The sequence below is a fragment of the Juglans regia genome, chromosome 1, assembly GCF_001411555.2.
Source record: "Juglans regia cultivar Chandler chromosome 1, Walnut 2.0, whole genome shotgun sequence".
NCBI classification, from domain to species: Eukaryota; Viridiplantae; Streptophyta; class Magnoliopsida; order Fagales; family Juglandaceae; genus Juglans; species Juglans regia.
The window spans coordinates 33499230-33522390 of NC_049901.1; the positions used below are offsets into that span (position 1 = coordinate 33499230).

General features: G+C 37.8%; 1 protein-coding gene across 1 annotated transcript; it reads left to right on the forward strand.

Moving 5' to 3' along the window:
* Positions 1–15045: 15045 nt before the first annotated feature.
* LOC108984339 lies at positions 15046–15631 on the forward strand. The gene is made up of 2 exons (XM_018956259.1): positions 15046–15049; positions 15141–15631. The coding sequence occupies exons 1-2, from the start codon at positions 15046–15048 to the stop codon at positions 15629–15631; spliced, it is 495 nt and encodes a 164-aa protein (XP_018811804.1).
* The last annotated feature ends 7530 nt before the right edge of the window (positions 15632–23161 follow it).

Below are 23161 nucleotides of genomic sequence, written 5' to 3' on the forward strand. Positions count from 1 at the left end.
TCAAGATGTTGCCGGCGTATTGTGGAAAATGCAGAGTGCAGGGACATAATTCTAAGACTTGTCGTGCAGGAAAACCAAAGTAGGAGGAAAGAAACTGGGGACGTAAAAAAGAAGATCATGAACCGGGTGGAAACAGTTCCAATCAGAAAGAGGATGGTGCGATAAATAACCCTCTGTTTATCCCTCTCGAAACAGAGGCCGCTGAACCCGTTGCGCCAAGTGAGGATGCAGGAAAAACTAAACATGGGGAACAAGACTATGAACGTATGAAAGGGGATCATGAACCTAGTGGACCTAGTTTTGATAATAAACAGGGTGGTGAGATTCCCGTGTCTATTCCCCCTGAGCCTGAGTCCATAAAAACAATTGGTGAGTTATCGAAATCAGTTGATGCTATTCTGGAACTGCCTGGTAACAATTTGGAACCATACTCTGGACTGAGGACTTCTATGGAATTCAATGCTCATATTGATGGAGGAGTGCTAGTGCCGACTAAGGTTGCAGGTACTCTTCTGAACCAAAATGACATTTTTTCTTTTAATGTTGAAACGCTCTCTCCTCTGATATTAGAGGACTCTACTTTCATTACAATTGAGGACAATGAACACTGTTTAGTTACTGAGAGTCTCAAGGAAAATCTTGGCAACTACCCTGAAGATATTGCTTCTGAGCCGGACCCTGATATCCCTCCAGATGTGCTACCTCAGTTTAAGGATTACCATTCGGAATGTGAAGATAAACAGGTAAAGAAAAAATATAAAAAAAAAAAATTGAGAAAGTTAGAAGCTCCACTCGGGTCATTACCCGTCCCTCTACATTATCTTTATGAATAATTCTATTATTGTATGGAATGTCCATGGCATTGGTACCTCTCGTCGTAGACTAAAGAACTTAGTTTCCAAGTTCAAACCTCAATTGGTTGCAGTACTGGAACCTTTTCAAAGCTATCCGGTTGCAACATTATCTTCAGTTTGATTCCTTTACTTCTAATGTGGATGTTGGTGGTAAAATCTGGATTTTTTGGGCCAATTCTCTTGATATTCAAGTGGTGAGGTCTAACTTGCAGTTTGTCTCTCTTCGGGTTAACACTCGGTCTTTTCAGTTTTTATTTACTATCATCTATGCTAAGTGTAGTATGTATGATAGAAAAATTATGTGGAAGGACCTTAGCTCCCAGGCTATGGGGTCGGCTCCTTGTCTCTTTGCTGGAGATTTTAATATTATTCAGAATAATTCAGAGAGAAGGGGTGGATCTCCTAGATCTAATGCGGCGATGGCAGATTTCAATGATTGGATTCACCAAGGTGGATTGGTTGAGATGAAGTCTAAGGGCAGAACTTTTTCTTGGTGTAATGGGCAGTCGGGTCTTGCTCGGTCTTGGGCGAAGCTAGATTGAGTTCTTATGGATTTCTCTTTGCTTTCGTATTTTCCGAATGCGGTTTGCTCTTACTTGCCACGAACCACTTCTGATCACTCTCCCATGGTTATTGAGTTCAAGATGGACCCTTCTTCTTATGGCCCTTCGCCTTTTCGTTTTCAACAAATGTGGGTGGATCATCCCCTATTCTTGTCGCGCGTTAGGCAGGCTTGGTCTGCTACTTTTGATGGCCATGGGCTCACAAAATTAGCTTTTAAATTGAAGAACACTAAGGTCGCCTTGCGTGAATGGAATAAATAGAATTTCGGTCATACTAATATGCATATTAATTCTCTTGAGCAGCAAATTGAGGAGATTGAAAAGAAACTTCAGCAAAATTGGGATGAAGCAACGGAGCGGGATCTTATGGCTGCCTCAGCGGAATTGGATAATTGGCTCTGTCGTGAAGATACTAGACTGGCTCAAATGGCCAAGTTAAAATGGCATATGGAGGGCGATCGTAACACTAAATTTTTTCATGCATGCCTTGCTAATAAACGGCGTAAAAAAATGGTGTACATGAGATCATTGAATGGTATGGTTTTTAATTCGCCGGAGAGTTTTCATCAGGGAGCTGTGGATTTCTTTTCTTCTTTTTTGCAGGGCACGCAGACTAGATTGTTACCTGATTTATCGACTCATATTTCTCCTATTATTTCTGATTCTGACAATTTGATGTTGTGTGCAGTGCCTTCTATGAAGGAAGTGTCTTCTGCTCTGTCTTCTATTCCTTCTAACAGCTCTCCGGGACCTGATGGTTTTAGCTCGGGCTTTTTCAAAAGTTGTTGGGATATTGTGAAAGAGGATGTCTTGGAAGCCGTTTCTGATTTTTTTAATTCTAAACATCTTCCAAGATTTTTCACTGCTTCTTTTCTAGTCTTAATTCCAAAGGTTGATACTCCTTCTGGTTTTGATAAATTTAGGCCAATCAGCCTTTGTTCGGTGCTCTATAAAATATTCTCCAAAATCATTGTTAATCGTCTGACAGGGCTCCTCTAAAAAATGATCTCATGGGAACAAGGCGATTTCATTCCAGGGAGAAGTATCTTTGAAAATATTAGTATCACGCAGGAAATGATTCACTCAATTAATAAAAAGGCCCATGGTGGTAATATCATGATTAAATTGGACATGGCTAAAGCCTACGATCGCGTGGATTGGTTGTTTCTTCTGGAGGTTCTTTGTTGTTTTGGTTTTTCCTCTAACTTTTGTGATCTTATCAGAACATGCATCTTGACCCCTTGGTATTCTATTATGATGAATAGCACTATTAAAGGATTTTTTAAAGCTGGCCAAGGTTTACGTCAGGGTGATCCTCTTTCTCCTTATCTCTTTATTATTCTTCAAGAGATTCTCTCTGGATTGATCAAGCAAAGTGTGGAGGCTCAAAAATTTGGTCAATTCTCCCAGGCCCGAGGTACTCCCAGAATTTCTCATCTTATGTATGCTGATATGTAGTTATTTTTTCTAATGGTAGCTCTCAAGCCATAAGGGAGATTTTATCTGTGCTCCATAAATATGAGCGCTGGTCGGGTCAGTGTAACAATCACTCTAAATCTGCCATTTTCTGCTCCAAAAAAATCTCTGTTGCTCGCAAAAGCTTATTATTACGGAAGACTGGATTTTCAGAAGGATCTTTTCCTTTCAAATATCTTGGAGTGCCTATTATTTTGGGTTGTCTCAAACAGGTTCATCTTGAAGATATGCTGTCTAATATTCAAAAGAAAATTTCGGGGTGGAAGATGAGATTCCTTTCAATGGGTGGCCGTCTTACCTTACTTCGTGACGTTATTTCTAGTATGGCTCTTCATCTTTTTGCTGTCCTTCAGTTCCCTCAATCTACTATTAAAAACATTCACCGGATGATGAGTACTTTCTTTTGGGGGGAGAAGAATGGCAAATGTAAGAAAAAATGGGTGGCCTGGAATTCTATCTGTCGTCCCGTGGAGGAAGGAGGTTTGGCTCTTAGAAAACTCGATGATATGCAGAAAGCCCTTCATGCCAGATTTTCTTGGAATCTTATTCAAGGTAATTCTTTATTGGCTAATTTTTTTAAGAGTAAGTATGTGGGTTTGAAACCTTGGGCCCTGGTTGATCCTACTAAGGGTACTAGGTTCTGGAAAATGATTGCTAAATCCCTTCTTTTGGTCTTGGATAATTCTAAATGGCGTCTTAAGGATGGTAATGTTTTTTTTTCTGGTATGATAAATGGAGAGACAGAGGTCCTTTAAGTAATGATATGAATATAGTGGGGCATCCCAATCTTCAAGTGAAGGATTGCAAATTAAATAATGATTGGGATGTTGATTTTATTCGTCAGTTAGTGGGGCCGGATCAACTTGATGGTATTTTAGAGGATCTTTGCAAGGCTAAGCCGGGTTTGGATGTTCTGATTTGGACCAAAATTGATAATGGTTTGTTTTCCACTAAGTCGGCTTGGATTGTGTCTGCATTAGAAGTGATACTATTGAGGGACACTCTTGGATCTGGCATAAGAGCCTCCCTCTTAAAATGTCTTCTCTTATGTGGAAAGCTTGGTATATGGCCCTTAGTGTCGATCATCATCTTCGACGTATTGGCATCCCTATTACCTCTCGTTGTGATTGTTGTGCTAATGGTCACTTTGAGGACCAAAATCATGTTCTTTTTGTAGGTGATATTGCTAATAATATTTGGTGCTATTTTGGGGCTTATCTTGGGATCCCGGTACGCCGAAATTGGAAAGACAGTGAAGATGTGGTTTCGTCGCGCGAATCTTGCGTCTCAAGTTGGCATTATTGTGGGATTTCTCCTGGTGATTATCACTTGGAGAATTTGGCGGAGGCGCTGTTTGGCACGTATGGAGGGTCGCTTTGAATTTGTCTCCGAAATTATTCACTCTGCTCGTCGGTGGATTAGTCTTATATGCTGTGATATGAATGCTAGTTCTCACATTTCTAGTTTTGATTTGCAGGTATTGGAAAGTTTGCATGTCCAGCCCGTTCTTACCCCAATTCGGCGTTGCAAAACTATCACTTGGCAACGTCCTTCGACGGGATGGGTCAAGCTTAACACAGATGGCAGCAGTTTGGGTAACCCTGGTGCATCAGGTATAGGTGGGATCATTAGAAATAATCATGGAAAGCTAATTCATGCTTTTTCCTCCTTCATTGGTACATGTTCTAATAATCGGGCAGAACTTTTAGCTCTTCTTCATGGACTCCAGGTTTGTAAATCCTTATCTCTAAATTATGTGCATATCGAACTTGACTCTATGACTGGTATTTCTTGGTGGAGGAGCAATAGATGTGGGGTGTGGTATCTGGAGGATTTCTGGGAGGAAATTATGGACATTATAACCTCCATGACCTACTCGCTCCATCATGTTTTTCGCGAGGGAAATAAAGTTGCAGATTGGTTAGCCAAACATGGAGCTTCTGCTAAAGATTTAGCTGTTTCTCAATTACTGGAGACTCCCCGTGCATTGCGTGGTCTTATCAACATGGACTACTCCGGGTTGCCGTCTTTGCGTTTTAGTTAGTTTCGAGAGTATGGTGTTTTTTGTTTATTTTCTTGGTTATGTTAGTTTATTTTCTGGCTAGGTGTTTCCCGCATTCTGGGTTTTTCGTTTGTACCCCAGATGTTTGTTTTTGTAACTACGGTTTTCCTCCGCCACAAATGAGGGTTATTAATAAAATTGAGGAGGGGTCACTAGTGAACAGGTGACCCTAACTTTTCTTTAAAAAAAAAAAATTATATTTATAGTATATGCCGGTATGTGCATTTATAGTTATAATATTATGAATAATATATAGTACAATGTCATAATATATTATGCATTTATAACTATAATAATCGCTTATATATTATAGAACTGAACTAGAGTAATTCTACATACAACCGTGAAGTACGTAAACGCCGTATAATGACTTTGAAAAGAGTGGGGTCCACTATTAAAAAATTAATTTATAGTATAAATACTTAACGGTTGTATGCAGATGATAGTGTCTAGTTTTGTAGGGCTACCTTACAAACCAACTTGAATATAATGCATCTACTAAATGTCTATAAGAAGGCCACTGGGCAGAAGGTGAACAAGGAAAAGATTTCCATGGTGTTTAGCAAAAATGTCATACCTAGTCACCAAGCAGAGATCATGCAGTTGTGGGGAGTGTTGCAATGCCAAAATTATGACAAGTATCTGGGACTCCCTTCCATGGTGGGCAGAGGGAAATACCAAGCTTTTTCTCAGCTTAAAAATAAGGTATGGCAAAAACTTTAAGGGTCGAAGGAGAAGATTCTATCTCAAGGAGGGAAAGAGGTGCTTATCAAGGTTGTAGCCATATCTATTCCCACCTACACAATGAGTTGCTTTAAACTTCCTACCTCTATATGCATTGAATTGGAAAGTTTGATTGCCAAAATTTTGGTGGGGATAAAAGAAAGAGGAGAATAAAATTAGGTGGGTTAGCTGGAGAAAAATGTGTGAATCAAAGGAAAATGGTGGCATGGGGTTTAAAGACTTGAAAACTTTCAACTTAGCACTCTTAGCAAAGCAGGGATGGAGGATTCTCAAAGAGAAGGACTCACTGCTTCATAGGATCTCCAAGCTAAGTATTTCCCCTCTTCTAATTTTAAAGACTCCAAGCTAAGAGCAGCTCGTTCTTATGTGTGGAGGGGTATTTGGGAGGCAAAGAGCTTGTTGTTACAAGGGTGCAGATGGAGGGTAGGAGATGGAAAGACCATTAATATATGGTCTGACTATTTGTTTCCAAAGCACAGTTTAATCCCAGTTTTAGATTCTATTACTCAATCCCAATTGAATTGGACAGTTGCAGATCTAATTGATGAACACACAAGATGGTGGGATTTGGAGAAGGTACGAAGACTCTTACCTAAAAGAGAAGCTTATGAGGTTCTGAACATGATGTTACCTGCTGATAGCAGACCTGACAGCATGGTGTGGGAGCATGAGTCTAATGGGCAATTTAGTGTCAAGAGTGCCTACTGACTGTTCATGTCCTTAGGTGAAGAAATGTAGTTTGGTGAGGTTTTATATGGGGAGGAGCAGAGGAGATGGTGGTGGAAGATTTGGTGGATGAAAGTACTTAACAAAATAAAGATATTTGCTTGGAGGGTGTGTAAGAATGGGCTACCAACTCTGAAAAATCTACAAGCAAAGAAGGTGGTGGGTGATGCAAAATGTAGATAGTGTAAGGTGGAAGAGGAGGATATTAATCATGCTCTACTATATAGCTCAAGTTTCAAAGAAGTTCTGCAGGCAGAACTTAGATTTTTGCAAGAGTTTCAAGTTCAGGTTAATTTTTTGCAAATTATGGCTCACTTGATTAGAAGGAATAAACAAGGTGAAATAAAGAAGCTATTCCTATGTGCTTGGGAGCTGTGGTATAGAAGAAATCAGCTACTTTATGAGAATAAGAGCTTAACTCCAGAAGAACCCTTAGACAATGCATTGGCAGGATACAATGAGTTCATATCAGCAGTAGAGGAGTAGCAAAAGGGATGCAAACCTCAATGTGGTTGGAAGCTTCCACCTTCGGGTATATTGAAGTTGAACACAGATGGTGCTATCTTCCATGATCATTGTAGATCAGGTGCATGTATGGTTCTTTGAGATGAAGGTGGAAGGGTAGTCTTCACAGTAAGCAAACCAGAACATGAGGTCGATTATCCTATCGAGATTGAACTATTAGCTGTGCTGAGGGGACTTCAGATATGTCTTCCTTTGGGTATTACTGATCTTTAAGTTGAATGTGATTCCATGTTGGTAGTTCCAGAGCTAAACAAAGAGCAGAAATCTATGTCTATATGGGGGAGCTTGACTCAAGAGATAAGAAGGTTGGTTTTAAGATTTCCAAAAGTTACAATACACCATAGAGGCCGAATGACCAATACTGTAGCCCATTGTTTGGCAAGACATTCATGGCATGTAGATGATCTAGTGATTTGGTGGGACTTTTTCCCAGGTTTTGTTTCCCAAGTCATTTGGAATGATGCAATGATGCAATTCTTTATTCTGAGGAATAAAACAGTTAAGCATTGTTCATGAAAAAAAAAATAATAGCTTATATATTATTTTTGTAATGATATATATATCTATATAATTATAATATTCATCATACACATTATATATTTATGTATATTGTGCCTACTAATATAATAGCATGGACAGAGTAGCTATAGTTTGCTCCAAAGGCCTAAAAACTGGTCATTGAAATCAGTATCATCATTCAAACAGCTAAATTAGACTTTCGAATGAATAACACCGTTAGAACGCCTAAAGTAGAGGGTTCAAAAGGAATATGAATCATAAGGATGAACGATTTAGTCCCTAATTTAAACTAGCACAGATTTGCGGGCAAAATTTAGGTCCCGTTTGGATTGAGAGATGAGATGAGATGGTTTTAGATGAGTTGAATAAAATATTATTATAATATTATTTTTTAATATTATAATTGTTTTAGAATTTGAAAAAGTTGAATTGTTTATTATTTTTGTGTGGAAATTTGAGAAAGTTGTAATAATGAGATGAGATGAGTTGAGATCACTTCTCAATCCAAACAGAGCCTAGCCAGAAAAATCACTTTTCAAAAAAAAAAAGTTTGTCACAAAAAATTAGTTCAATTGCCTAAAATTGAATGTTTGAATGAATTATATCACTCGAACACATAAAAATAAGTTATTAAAATATTACCAAATATTAGCCCAAAATTAGACACTCAAATAAATAACACCGTTTGAACGACTAATAAAACTGTTCCAACAGATAATCACTTTAGGGACAAATGACTTGTGTTTTCGCAGATGAGATGAGTTGAGATAAAAGTTGAAAATTGAATAAAATATTATTAGAATATATTTTTTAATATTATTTTTATTTTATAATTTGAAAAAGTTGAATTGTTTATTTTATTTTGTGTGAAAATTTAAGAAGTTTGTAATGATTAGATTAGATGAGATGAGATGAGAATGGTTGTGAAAACAAACGAGTATAATTGGTGAATTATTGTTCTTGGCCGTTTTCAGGATAAATATTAGGAGTGTAACCAGTTCGATTTGGTTTGTATGTTTTTTAGAACTGAACTAGAGTAATTTTACCTACAATCGTGAAGTGCGTAAACGCCGCATAATCGCTTTGAAAAAGAGTGGGGTCCACTATTAAAAAATTAATTTTTTTCATATGGGTCTCATGTTTTATTCACTTTTTTTCAAAGTGATTACGTGGTGGTTGCACAATTTATGGTTGCAATTATCTTTTCTCACCGAACTGGTATACATTGATTTTGAAAATTTATGATGGGCACCAAGATAAACCCACTCTTAAAGATCTTTTGCAAGTTCCATATGTGCCAATTACAAGGTCAAGAGCCAAGAAGATTAAGGAGGCAATGCAAAAATTGGTACAATCCACATGGGATGAAGCTAGCAAGACTGCAACACTCAAGATGGGCTTCAGAGAAGAAGATCTAGTTTTGATCAACTTGATACAAGCTATGGAAGACATGAGTTAGAGTTATTGTTTGAACTTTGTTTAGTTGATTAAAATGGCTTATTTTATTAGTTATATGAATTAGTCTGGAATAAGGGGTTTGAGATGTTTGGCCCACATATGTTTTATGTTTCATGAACTAGGGTTTCAAGAGATGTTTTTAAGGGTAGTTTAGGGATTGTTTTAATTTGCAACTAGGGTTTCTTTTGGGAAAGCCTTGTATTTCGCCTAAGGGTATTTTGGAAAATGATTTTAAGTTCACTTAGGGCTTTTGGGGGCATTGAGATATGTAAGTTACTGTAGTCGAGTATTGTAGCCGTGACACTATTCACTAAGGGGTATTTTTGGAAGATGGAGATTTATTTTGGCTAGGGTTTTAATTAGGTTTTTGTTTAAATACTCTTTGTAGCCTCATTTTAATTATTTTATGAAATTTGATGAATTTATTCATTGTGAGTTGAGTTTATCTCCTTTTGTTCTTGAATGAACATTTGAACTTATCAAAAATAAATCACAACCTTTGTGACGTGCGCTCTTCCTTATAATTTAGATTCTTGAGACAAGTTCTTCAACGGGTCTAGATTTTCATATAATCTAAGTTCTTGAAAGGAGTTCCTTAACGGGTCTAAATTTTCCATTGGCTTGATTTTGGCTTTCTTGGGTGAGTTTTCAAATTTATTGTGGATTCAAGGGATTCCATTCCCATGGGTTCATATCATGGCGGTTACACAATTCACGATTGTAAATATCTTTTCTCACTGAACCGGCATACACCAATTTTGAAAATCTAAGAATCGATACTGGTCGAGTTTTGTAAGTTTTTTAGAACCGAATCGGTAGATACCAATTTACTACCAAAGCCGAAACTTTCGATTTTACAGATTATTTATGTTACTAATAAAATAATGTTTACATAAACTATATTATTAGTCTATTTATATTATAGTATAAGAACATTATTTTATAATAATTAACACAAACTAGTATAATATTCAATTTAACTATATTCTAAGAACCATCAGCGCTTTGAACTAGTGGTGTTTCAATGGTGGTTCCAGAGAGCAAAAAAGTCTCCTCTCTGGTCTAAGCTTGCTTTGAACCAGTGGTGGTGAATCCGTTTTTCGAGCATCTCGGCTTAGCTTGGATCCATTATGGCACAAGAGGGGAGTACCAGGCTGGATGGTGTAGAGGCACACTGGAGGAAACTTAGTTTGACAGAGGAAGAAGAGGCAGTGTTGGAAGTGGATAGCAACCAGGGGGGGGGGGAATCTCCATAGAAGTCTCATTGGTAGGGTTTGCTTAGAGATAGCAGTGGGGAAGGCATTCATTAGCAACACAATGTCAAAAATATGGCGGATTAGTAAACGGGCCATATTCAAAGAAGTTAATCGTAATGTTTTTATTATTACATTTGAAACTAAAGCAGACATGTACAGAATCTTCGAAGGCAAGCCATGGACGTTTGATAATGCTTTGTTTTTGTTGTTGCCTTACGATGGGACCAAGAGCCCAGGAAAGTTCAGTTTCGACAGAGAAGTTTTCTGGATGCAAATACATGATATGACTGAGGATTAGGGATATCAAGTAGGAGGTTCGATGGGACGTGTCATAGAAGTGGATGCTAAGGATGACGACATTGGATGGGGGAGTTGCCTTCGAGTTAAGGTGGAGTTATTGCTCTGTAAAGCCATAGCTAGAGGTCGTTTTACAAGCTACCAGGGAACAAAGCATTGGGTCCACTTTCATTACGAGAAGCTCACAAAGCTTTCTTTCCAGTGTGGATGGTTCCTTCACGGTGATCAGAGCTGCCAGTCAAACCGGGAGGGTAAAGGGATAAAGCAGCTTCCGGGCTACAATTCGGCCCTTGGTTGCGTGCAAAAGGAAACAAGAGAAGGTGGTCATCTCCGTCCAGATTCGGTAGAGGTGAGAGTGGGAAGGAAGCGGGAATGGAGAGTGGCTTGATGGAGGTGGAAACCTCTGCTAGTAACCTAGTTGAAGGGCTATCGGAGAAGGAGGCAGAAATAGGCCATCAGGGCATCACCCCTACCATGGTTAAGAACCCTAGATTTGTACAAAGCAATGGCACCTCAGTTATAGGTGGAAAGGATCAATTGTCAGCAGAATCAGAGGGACGTGACGAGGTGTGGGGAACTGCTACTTTGCCTGAAATGGGGGAGACACAATTGCAAATTTTGCGAAAAAGTTGACGTCCTTGCGACGAAAAATCAGGAGGGAATTGAGGTTGATGGGCAGGAAATTGTGCGGGAAACACAGTTTCAAAATGGGCCAGGGAATGGGCCCAATTTTACACCAGGACCAGCCTTTGTACAGAGCAACCCCAAAGCCCTTATCTCTATAATTCCAATGGCTAGTTATACAGAAGAGGAAGGAACGAAATAGGAGGACCAGTTGGTTTTGGCTCAGAAGCATCGAAGGAAAGGGGATGGTCGTCAGTGGAAAAGACGAGCCAAGGCACCAGGGAACCCTATAGCAGTGGCTGACTCCATTTTGGCTCCTTGGAAAAAGAGGGAAGCATCAGTTAGCAAAGTTAGCCCTTTACCCTTTAAAAAACTCAGGAAAACCCAAGCGGATAATAAACTGGTGGATGATGTATGCCCAGAGGAATCGACGGTGGCTGCGAGTCAGTCCCGCCGGTCCCAATGAAAATTTTAGGTTGGAACTGTTGGGGGGATTGGGAGCCCCCAAACAGTTCAAACTCTTCACACAATGGTGAAGGACAAGCTGCCCGATGTAGTCTTCTTGATGGAGACTAAATTATCTTATGTAAATAGTCTCAAAGTGGCAAAGAGGCTTAAGTACAATGGATGTATTGTAGTTGAGGCTAGAGGGAAGAGTGGTGGACTCATGCTCTTGTGGAAAGAGGAGGACTCAGTAAAACTGATTAATTACTCTCAACACCATATCAATGTTGAGGTTAATGATGCACGTTGTAATTTTAAATGGCTCTTGACTTGCCTCTATGGTCACCCATCAGCTAACCTAAGGAGCCAGACCTGGGATTTGCTCTCTTCCTTGAAGCCTAGAAATGGGGGATGGGGAGTTATTGGGGACTTCAATGAGGTGTTGTATGATGATGAAAAAGTGGGAGGGAGGCCTAGAAGTGAGAGTCTCATGTGTAAGTTCAAGAAGGTAATGGAGGAAGGTAAACTCAGTGATTTAGGATGGAGGGGTAACAAATTTACTTGGTGCAACCACCATGAAGATGAGACTTTTACAAAAGAAAGACTTGACCAAGCCATAGCAAATGGTGATTGGAGGGATAAATATTTTGAGTTCTCAGTGGCAATCCTAACTGCAATCTACTCTGATCATAGCCCAATACTGCTGCAATATGGTCTTGGTAGACCATCATCCCGTAGGTCACATATACCTTTCAAGTATGAAGCAAGCTGGTATAAGGAGGAGAGATGCAATGAGGTAATCTCAGAAGTTTGGGGTGACAGTAATGGGAGGGACAGGTGTTTGAACAGATTGATGAGAAAATGGCATCAAACAAAAAAGGTTTTAAAATAGTGGAGCAAAAACCTTGTAAGGGATAGAACCAAAGCTATTAGAGAAAAGTCCCAACTGTTAAGCTGGTTACAGAAAGATGAAAGACCTGATAATATGGTTGAACAAAAAAGTCTTCGAAAAGAGTTGGACATTTTCTTAGATCAAGAAGATACCTGGTGGAAGCAAAGAACAAAGAAACATTGGTTGATAGGAGGGGACAAAAACACCAAGTTCTTTTACACTTGTGTGAACCAGAGAAGGGAAAAAAAAAAATCCATCAATAGAGTTGGAGATATGTTTGGGATAGAACTAATCAAGAGACCTGACATAGCTTAGGGTTTCAAGAGCGTTTTCTCATATGTTTTCCAGTCCTCCCAGCCAGAACCAGAATGTATAGAGTAGAGTTTACAGGGGATTGAACCTAGACTGTCAGTTGAATTGCAGCAACATTTGGACGAGGTTTTTATAGAAAAAGTGGTGGAGGAGGCCCTTAAGCAAATGTCCTCTTTAAGTCCCTAGGCCCAGATGGTTTCAATGCGGGTTTCTACCAGGATTATTGGAAGTCAATAGGGTCTGAAATAACTCTAGCTGTTCTAGAGTTTCTTAAAGTGGGAAAATGCCAAAGGACTTTAACCACACCCACCTGGTACTAATCCCTAAGGTAAATAATCCAATTTCTATGAATGATTATAGACCTATCTCTCTGTGCAATGTAGCTTACAAACTGATCTCCAAAGTATTGGCCAATAGAATGAAAGGGGTGTTGGACATGGTGATATCTTGGAACCAGAGTGCATTCATTACCAAAAGGCTAATCTCGGATAACATTGTGGTGACTTATGAGCTACACCATACAATAAAGTTAAAACAGAAGGGTAAGCAAGACACTATGGCTATCAAGTTAGACATGTCAAAAGCATACGATAGAGTGGAGTGGAGCTTCCTGGAAAATCTAATGCTTAAGATGGGTTTTGGAAAGAAATGTTCTGACCTCGTGATGGAGTGTGTAAGGTCAGTCTCTTGTGCTGTCCTCACTAATGGTGAAGCTGGTGAGGTCCTTTTCCCATCCAGAGGATTGTGCCATGGAGACCCATTGTCTCCATACCTATTCCTAATCTGTGCTGAAGGCCTTAGTTCTTTGCTTCATAATGCTGAATCCAAGGGTTTGATCAAGGGTACTACTATCTCAAGGGGTGGTTTGAGGATAAACCACATCCTTTTTGCTGATGACTGTGTAACTTTCTATAGAGCCAAACTAGTTGAGTGGTATCAAATCCGAGATCTTCTGGTTTTATATGAGAGTGCTTTTGGACAAACTCTGAACAAAGAGAAAACCAGTGTATTTTTTAGTTCCAATACCAGAATGGAAGCAAAGGAATTCATTTTGCAGCAGGTGAATGGGTCAAGGTGTATTGATTATAATCGATATCTAGGCCTCCCAACTACAATTGGAAGGTCAAAGTATAATACTTTCAAGTCTTTAAAGGAGAGGATATGGAAAATAATCGATAGTTGGAAGACCAAATTCTTATCCTCTGCAGGGAAAGAGATCCTCATCAAGAGTGTGCTACAGGCAATCCCAGTTTATACCGTGTATTCAAACTGCCTAGACTTCTCCTCAAAGAAATTGAAGGACTCTTGTCTAGATTCTGGTGGTGCCATAGTGGAGAAGGGAAAGGAATTCACTGGAAATCGTGGAGTGCAATGGGGGTGGTCAAGAACCAGGGAGGCTGGGGTTTAGGGACCTCAGCAGTTTCAACAAGGCTCTTCTAGCAAAGTAGTGCTGGAGGATGATCAAAGAACCAAACTCTCTGGTCTCTTTGGTGTTCAAACAAAAATACTTCCAAAACTACAATATGTTGGAGGCAAAACTGAAGGGTACCCCTTCTTTTATATGGAGAAGTCTATGGTCTAGCTTGGACCTGATCAAATAGGGGTTTGTTTGGTGAGTTGGAGATGGCACTAACATAAAAATTTGGAAGGATAAATGGCTTTCCAACCCGGTGACCTACCAGGTTCAAACTCCCATAAATACTCTTAATCATGAGGCCAGAGTTGCCACATTGATAGAGGAAGGCAGTTGTGAATGGAAGAAAGACTTGGTGAAGGCAGCGTTTAATGAAAATGAGGCAAAGATCATTTGTTCCCTACCAATTATTAAGAGAAGAGCCAGTGATAGGTTGATATGGAGAGGATCAGGAAAAGGTGGATTTACTGTAAAAAGTGCCTATTATATGGAGACAGAGAGGTTGCATAGAATGGTAGGAAAAGCCTCGACAAGGGGAAGAGATAACCGGGTATGGAAAGAAGTTTGCCAGCTAGAGGTCCCAGACAAGGTTAAAATGTTCATTTGGAAGTGTCACAATAATATTCTTCCTACAAAAGACAATCTTAATAGGAAGAACATTATTGAGAACAACATATGCCTAGTCTGTTTAAGGGAAAGTGGGACACTAGTTCATGTTCTCTGGGAATGCCTTGCTGCAGCTAATGTGTGGGGTGGAGAGAACATCTTGCTTAGTAAATGGAAGGGGCAATTATTTGATTTCCATTTCCTGTGGAATGAAATGAGACTAAAGCTGAGTAAAGAGATCGTGGAGTTGGTATTAGTAATGTTCTATCAAAGATGGGTAAGGAGAAATGCCTTCATTTTCCAGAATCAGTTTTCCAAACCTGAGTCCATTGGTATAAGGGCTTGAGCTGATTTATCACTTTTTAAAGAAAGCAACAAGGATAGGTCCAAGTGTGTTGCAGGGACTCAAGGGAGAACTTCACTTCCAAGATGGGAACCCCCTGCGTGGCGATATCTCAAAGCTAATTTTGATGCATCTTTCAACAAAGAGAAAGGGAGTACGGGAGGGGGTGTGGTGATTAGAGATTCAGATGGTAGTGTACAAGCAGTCTTGACAACTTATAAAGACCATATCTCATCAGCTCTCCAAGCTGAAAGTACTGCTCTCCTCAGAGCTATGGAATTGTGTTATGAACTTGGTTTTAACCAAGTATGTTTTGAAGGGGATGCTAAGACTGTTGTTGATGTAGTGAACTCCAAAAGAGTAGATAAATCATGGTTGGGCCAATTGACAGAGGATATGCAACAAATGATGAAGCACAACCAAGCATGGCGCCTCAATTTTGCCTACAGATTAGCAAACAAAGCTGCCCACATGATTGCAAAACTTGCTATTAGGAATGCTAGGGAAACCATCTAGCTAGAGGAGGCTCCTTTGGAGGTTTTAAACATAGTCCAGGGGGACTCTTTCATGTATGATGTAATCGTTTCTTGATCAGTGAAAATCCTTTCTTTCAAAAAAATTTAACTATATTTTATATGAGTATATATTATCAAATGTGTAAAAGTTTATTTACAAAAAGAATATATATATATATATATATATATAAATATATATATTATAATTTATCATGCCAAAAAGTAAGTTTATATTAATAACTTAATCTTAATGTTTATGTTCAAGATTAAAATTTTATGTTATATTAATTTTACATTTTAGGATTAAATTTATATATTATATCCAATGTTAAATTAAAAATTATAAGATTAATTTTATGTAATATCACAAGTTATATTAATTTTATATTATAAGATTAATAGACTTGAATAACAAAATTAGAAATTCATTTTATATTAATTATCAATTTAACATACAATGTATATAATATAATATAATATAAAAATTATAAATATATATCAGTCTGGTTCACTTTAGCTGATTTTCATATTATGAAACCAGTATCACATTGGTTTAGAACTAGTACCACACAAACCGAACTGGCTTGGTCCAGTTCAACCAGTTTTCCAGTTTTATTCTTACACCCCTTATAAATATTGTACCTAAGAGACAAACTTCTTATAGTATAACCCAATAAGGCAAGCCCAGGAGGTCTACTAATAGAAAAGAAAAAATTGGTTCTAGAAGCGTGCCAAAGATGCCCTGCACAAAATAGGTATCCACCCCCAATGAAGCTAGTTACACTACAACACAATTTGTCTTTTGTAATAGAGGAAATCGCCACAAAAATAACCAAAACGTCACTAAAGATATTTGGTGATGGTTTGAAACTCAAACCATCACCACGACCGTTTATACATCCGAACGTTAACTGCAATAAACGTTCAAATCTCTGTTTGAACGTTAACGGACCATTGTTCGAACGTAATGGGTATAACGTTTGGATGTTATTTCGAATGTTAATGAAGAAGCGTTCGAACGCAAGTGGTACGTTCGGAGGTTTGTTTGAACGTTAATCGTTTAAACATTTGAATGTTTTGTTCGTTTAAGGATGAGTACGTTCGAACATTGAGTCGTACGTTCGAACGTTATGTTATAATTTTGTGTAATTACGTTCGAACGTTGGTTCGAATGTGAACTAATGTTTGAACGTTTTTTATTTACATTCGAACGTACAAATCAGAAGTACTAATTTCATAAAATTAAAAAACATACCAATTGTATCATGTTACACATCATCAATTAATAACTAACAATGTCTTATAAAGTTTCAAAATTAGATATTAAAATTAATTATATACACTAATAAAATTGATAAAATTAATTTCTTTTTCTTTCCTCGCCAACTGCAATTCTATTGCAACGACATAACACGCTCCATTTGCACCATCATCTCTTGCTGCACTTACTCTTGGACTTCACTGCGTATTCTTTCCTCCTAGTCTCTCTGTTTGTCTTGTAAACACATATCTAAATGAGACTGTCGCTTTAAGAGAGACTCTAACTGTTGCTGTCTTGACCTCATATACTTATTCTCGTGCCGTGCAGTTTCGAAATCTTTGGTAAGATTATTAATTTGTAAAGTTGATGAGGTTGAGGGAGGATGAACATCTATGCTTAAAAGATCGTCCCAAACATCTTGTCATACTAGACTGCGGCTCAAGCACTTGCATGAATATATCTATGTCACTAGGAGAGGATTCCCCAGAAGCTGATTGCATCTCCATAATTTTTTCCTGTAATTTGATAGAAACACACAATAAGTAACATATTAAAAGAAATACAAATAAAAAAAAAAATTATTCACATGTTACATAATTTCTTTTACAAAATTAACACCGCTTACATAATTATCTGCAATGGCAGGATCCATCCACTCATTAAGCTCATTAGTGTGATTTGCAGCATAGACATAAATGAGGAAAAAGTTTTCATGATCATCACGTTTCTAACAAAGTGACATTAGTAATTTTTAAAAGATAATGTTAGTATTTAAATAAAAGAATATCAGAAAAATAAATGAATTCTATAATTTTTTAATTACCATTTTTTCAACAAGACGGTGGAATGACATTGAACCGGCATGATGATGGACAGTCAGAGCAGATCTATTATGTACATTTATAGAACTTAAGTGCTACAAAATTAATTAAGAATGTTAATTGTAATATATATACATATAATATATAGATCGAATATAAATGTAAATAATTAAAGGATATAAATCTAAAATACTTGATAATCTGGAGATGCGAAAAGATCACAATACTTTCTCCAATCGTCTAACTTCATTTGTTGGAAAGGGGACTGCACAACCTCTTCCAATGCCTCAAACTTCTTGAAGTGGTCATGATATCGTCCCTTTGGACGTCGGAATAGTGTAGCCATCAACTCATTCACAGTTCTCAAATCCTCATTATGGCCAAAGTCGAGGTTGAATTCATCCTAATAAGTGAATTAGGTAAAAAAAATGATATATTCATCTAGGTGAAAAAAATTTACTTCAAAGTAAACTCACCAACACATGACTTCGAATGTGCTCCTTAATCTCATTCGGAACATCTCGCCATGAGCGCACATAAAATGGAGCATAAGCTCGAACTACCGTGCCAATATAGAAGGAAAGCATTGTTGCACTATCATCCATTCTTCTACTAGAATTATCAGGAATGGTGATCTTGAGTTTTCTGTGCTTTCTATTTTTCTCAATAGAGATGCCACGTGTATAGCCACGACTGCGATGAGCAGATGCATCAACTATATGATAATAATATAATTATAGTTATATAATTATTGAGACAAAAGTATTAATTAAATAATTAATTATCAACGACATTTCCTTACTGGTAGGTGTCGACTAGTTGTTGTTCTCTTGCGTGTTAATTTGATCTTCAGGATAGGATTCCTTGAGTGGAGAGTCCTTAATGGGTTCATGACTTGGACTCGGCGGAGGAGGCACATTTCTTCGTTTTCGTTTTGGCGGCATCCTTCAAAATGATTAATTATATCAAAGAAAATTAATTAGAAGAAATTATGAAAAGTATATGATTCTATAGACACCTATATGAATAAAATATTTAGTACTTTTATTCTTCATCTTTGGATGTATTTTCCATGCTTGTTTCAGAATCTCCCTCAATAACATTTTCGTCATCATCATCAACCTCTTCTTTGTCCTCCTTATCCACTTCCTCCCCAGATTCTGATTCGTCTTCTTCTTCTGACTCTTCTTATTCTTCCTCCTCACTTACTTGAATTGAATAATCATTTAATACAAACGGGTCGAGATAGACGGGTAGGACGCTATCTCTATACAAGGGGAGCAACTCAAGTGCACCGAGGTCAATAAACAAGTTAATACCCTCTCCATCTTCCTGGTAAGCCTCTACAATCGAAGTGTGATCTTCATCTCCACTATTCTCGTAATATGCACTCATTCCTGCTTCATATATATTTCGAGGGACAAATTTTTGTACAAGTCGCCAATTTATCTCTCCACTATCTTCATCAGTATTTTTCATTGGATCAATAAAGTAATAGACTTGGGTAGCTTCACAAGCCAATATGAATGGATCATCTTCATACCATTTAGATGCAGTATTGACACTCGTAAAGTGATTATCCCTACGTATCGAAACCCAACGACTGCCTAGATCCCACCAATCACATTTAAAGACGTGTTATAGACCCACCCATATATTTCAATCCGATAATATCACGTATGACACATCATAGTCAATATCATCTGTTCCATGACTCCCCTCGACCAACACACCAGAGTTTTGAATCTTTCTATTTCGTTCACGGTCTAGAATATGAAATCTATAATCTTGAACCGTGAATGAAATGTATCGAAGTTCTCTATTTGAGAGACTACGGGCCAATGTATACAATTCAGGAGAAACTAATCCGAGATCACGAGCACGTTGTTTCAAAATCTAACAATTGAAATAATATATATTTATTAAAAGTTACCTAGAGTTGAAAGTTTCAAAATATAACATATATATAATTTTAGTTCATACATGTTGTTCAAACTATTTGGGAAATTCTTCCTCGTATCTTGCCTCTATATTCTCCATGTCTTTCATCATATGTTTGTCCATGTGCTCACTGTATATAAGTAAAAAAAAATATTATTTTGAGCACAAAAGTTATAGTTAAACTTGAAGAAACTAGAATTACTCGAAGCATGCAATGACATACCTGAGAATCATCAATCTCCCAGCAACTATTTAGCACATACCACCGAATTTTATTCAACTCTCCATCAATTAAATCATAACCCGTTTGTGCACCCAAGGGTCATACATTCTGGAAAAACACTAATAGCTCATGAGGAGGCGAAACAGCAAGATCAACATTTTGCTCTGGACGATTAAATCGTGTCTCAACACCATGAAGATATAGAGAAAAATTTCAACCATTCATCATGTATATAGGCCTCTGCTTGTGTGTCCTCAGCTCTGACTTCATTCCCAACAGTGCACTTCAGTTGACCCAAAATATTTTTGAACTAGATACATCCAACAGAATTGCACCAATTCACCCAATAGTACCTCCCAGGGTAAATGTATTGCTAAATGAACCATGACATCAAAAAATGATGGTGGAAAGATCTGTTCGAATTTACATAGTATAGTGGTAATGTCTTCTTCCAGTTTCTGCAACATATCTGGATTTACTACCCGAGTGCACAAATTCTTAAAAAACATACAGAGTTCAGATATGACGAAATGTAAATTAGATGTCAGCTTCCCACAAATTTCCACTGGTAATAACTTCTACCAAAATCATGACTTTTCAATCCACTAATTTTCCAGTCATTAGGGCTCACGCATCTACCGATATTTGAAGCATAACCATCTAGCAACTTCACACCTTGCATCAATTTGTAGAAGTTCGTCCTCTCCTCCCTTGTCATCGTAAAACCTGCATGCGGCATGACCACCCTGTTACATTCCACCCGCAAATGTAGATTATGTTTAATTCACATTCTCTCAAGATCTTTCATCGTCTTGATCGTGTCATTTGTCGTTTTGTTAATGCTAATCAATGTACCCAGTATATTATCACATATATTCATCTCTATGTGCATTACATCCAAACTATGTCGCAACATGCAAGACAACCAATACGACAAGTCAAAAAAAAAAAAACTACGCTTTGTCCAATTCAATTCTCCTGCGCCTCATTTTCAATTGTTCTTTCCCCGACTTTTGTCAAAATTGTTCGCTCTAACATGTACCAGTTGTTCCACTATCTCTTCCCCAAATAACTCATTTGGTGCAATTATGTCATCTACTCTCCCATCAAACTTAGCACATTCTCTTCTTCATGCGTGATTTGCTGGTAGATAACGTCGATGACCCAAGAAACACAACTTCTGAGAATATTTAAACCACTCACTAGCTATTTTTTATTACACATTAGACATGCTAGCTTCCCTTTATCGCATCTGAAAAGATATCGACGTGGATGCATCATAAGTTCTCACACATGTTTCCCATAAGTCTTTCAGCTCTTCAATCAACGGCTGCATGAATACGTCAATATCATTCCCAGGTGATCTCAGGTTGGGGATAAGTATAGTTAACAAAAAGTTGGGCACCTTCATGCACCTCCATGGTGGAGGATTGTAAGGAATCAACACTACGGGCAAGTGCTATAATTTGTACTCATATTCCCAAAAGGGTTGAATCCATCGATTGTGAGTCTCAGTCACACGTTCCTAGCTTCTATCCCAAACTCTGGGTATTGATTATCGAAAGATTGCCACGCAAGTGAGTCAGCTAGATGCCTCATATATGCGTCATCCTTAACTCTTTTTTCCTTTAGCCACCTCGACTCTCCGCATATAGGACATGCTTGTTTCTCCTTGTTCTCTTTCCAAAACAAAACACAATCATTCTTGCATACATGTATGGACTTGTACTCAAACCCTAATTCCTTTCTCGACTGTTTCGCTTAATAAAAGTTCTTCGGTAATGTAGATCCTTCGGGAAACACCTCGTTAAATAGGTCCAATACATTGCTTTCGTTGACATCCCACATAATAACTTAATGTGAAGCAACCGTACAATAAACGATATTTTGGAATGTTTTGTACAGCCTGGATAAAACTCGTGCTTTGCATCTTCCCACATTGTAGCGAGATTTTCAGAATCAGTCCCTCCGCCACTTGAGGCATTGTCGTCAACCTCATCCATAAACATCCCAGCTCCAATGTCACCTAACATCTTCTCTATCTCATCCTGCTCATAATCATCATCCATGTGCCGCAAATAATTTGAATAACCGAACAATACATCCGCTGACTGTTCATATGACTCACCATGCAGTACCCGTTGGATATACCCTAGAGCCATACCGTTCACAAATATATGACTTTCAACTTCATCCAACCTTGTCGCACACAAATTTTTATACCCTCGATATGGACACTTAATGTAACCACGACTATCACCAAAGACCTGAGTAGAATCAATGAAGGTTCTTACTCCACGTGCGTAGGGTACGTAATCCTTTCCAAGTCTATCGCCTAGACGCATCCAACTTTTGTCAATTTCTAAAAACATCTATCTATTAGTAACATGTACATAGAAAATTCACATGCATGTCATGCTCCAATTCTCACTGCTTTTTTGATAAGGTAGTTGGTCATATCCCGTTTGAGATTATATTATCCATATTGCACGAATCTCGTCACTCTACTACTTTCCACGTTAGAAGAAATTTCAACAACACCTCCCTATAGTTCTTCAAGTATACATGTTCACATAAAGGGATTGTGACCATACGAACAGTATACCCTACGAACAGTAGAGGAAGACACTGAAACTTCATATTAAACCTGGAAAGTAGTAGTAACAAAAATGTGCAATACAGATAATATAATCCCAAACTGTCCACACTGAACAATTTAAGAATTAGTGGACAAATAAATGTACACTAATTCCCAAACGGGTCTAAGGTTATTTATGTAATGGCACACAATATCTATCAAAAAACACTACAAACAATATCCCCATGTTGTTTGAATTAATAATGTCAAACAAATAGTAGTGTTATATTGTTAAACTAGAGAGATGGAAGAATATGTGAACAAGTTTCCTATCAGTAGATAATGAGGGAGAATGATCTTGAAGAAATGCCTAAATCTTAGTCTAATTACTTAACTGTCACAAACTCTCCATCCTTGACAACTCTCAAGGCCGGAGAGACTTTGACAGTCAAGCAATTTGACAGACATTTCTTTGAGATCATTCTCTCTTGTTGTTTACGAGACATGAAGCTTGTTCACATATTCTTCCATCTCTCTATTTTAACAATATAACATTACTATTTGTTTGACATTGTTAATTTATAAAAAAAATAAAAATTAATGGTTATCGAATTGAAACTTCAGATTTTTCAACAAGCAACAAAGTATAATTTTTATTATAATTGTTATTATATAATTTTAATTGTTATACTTAATTGAGTGAGTTA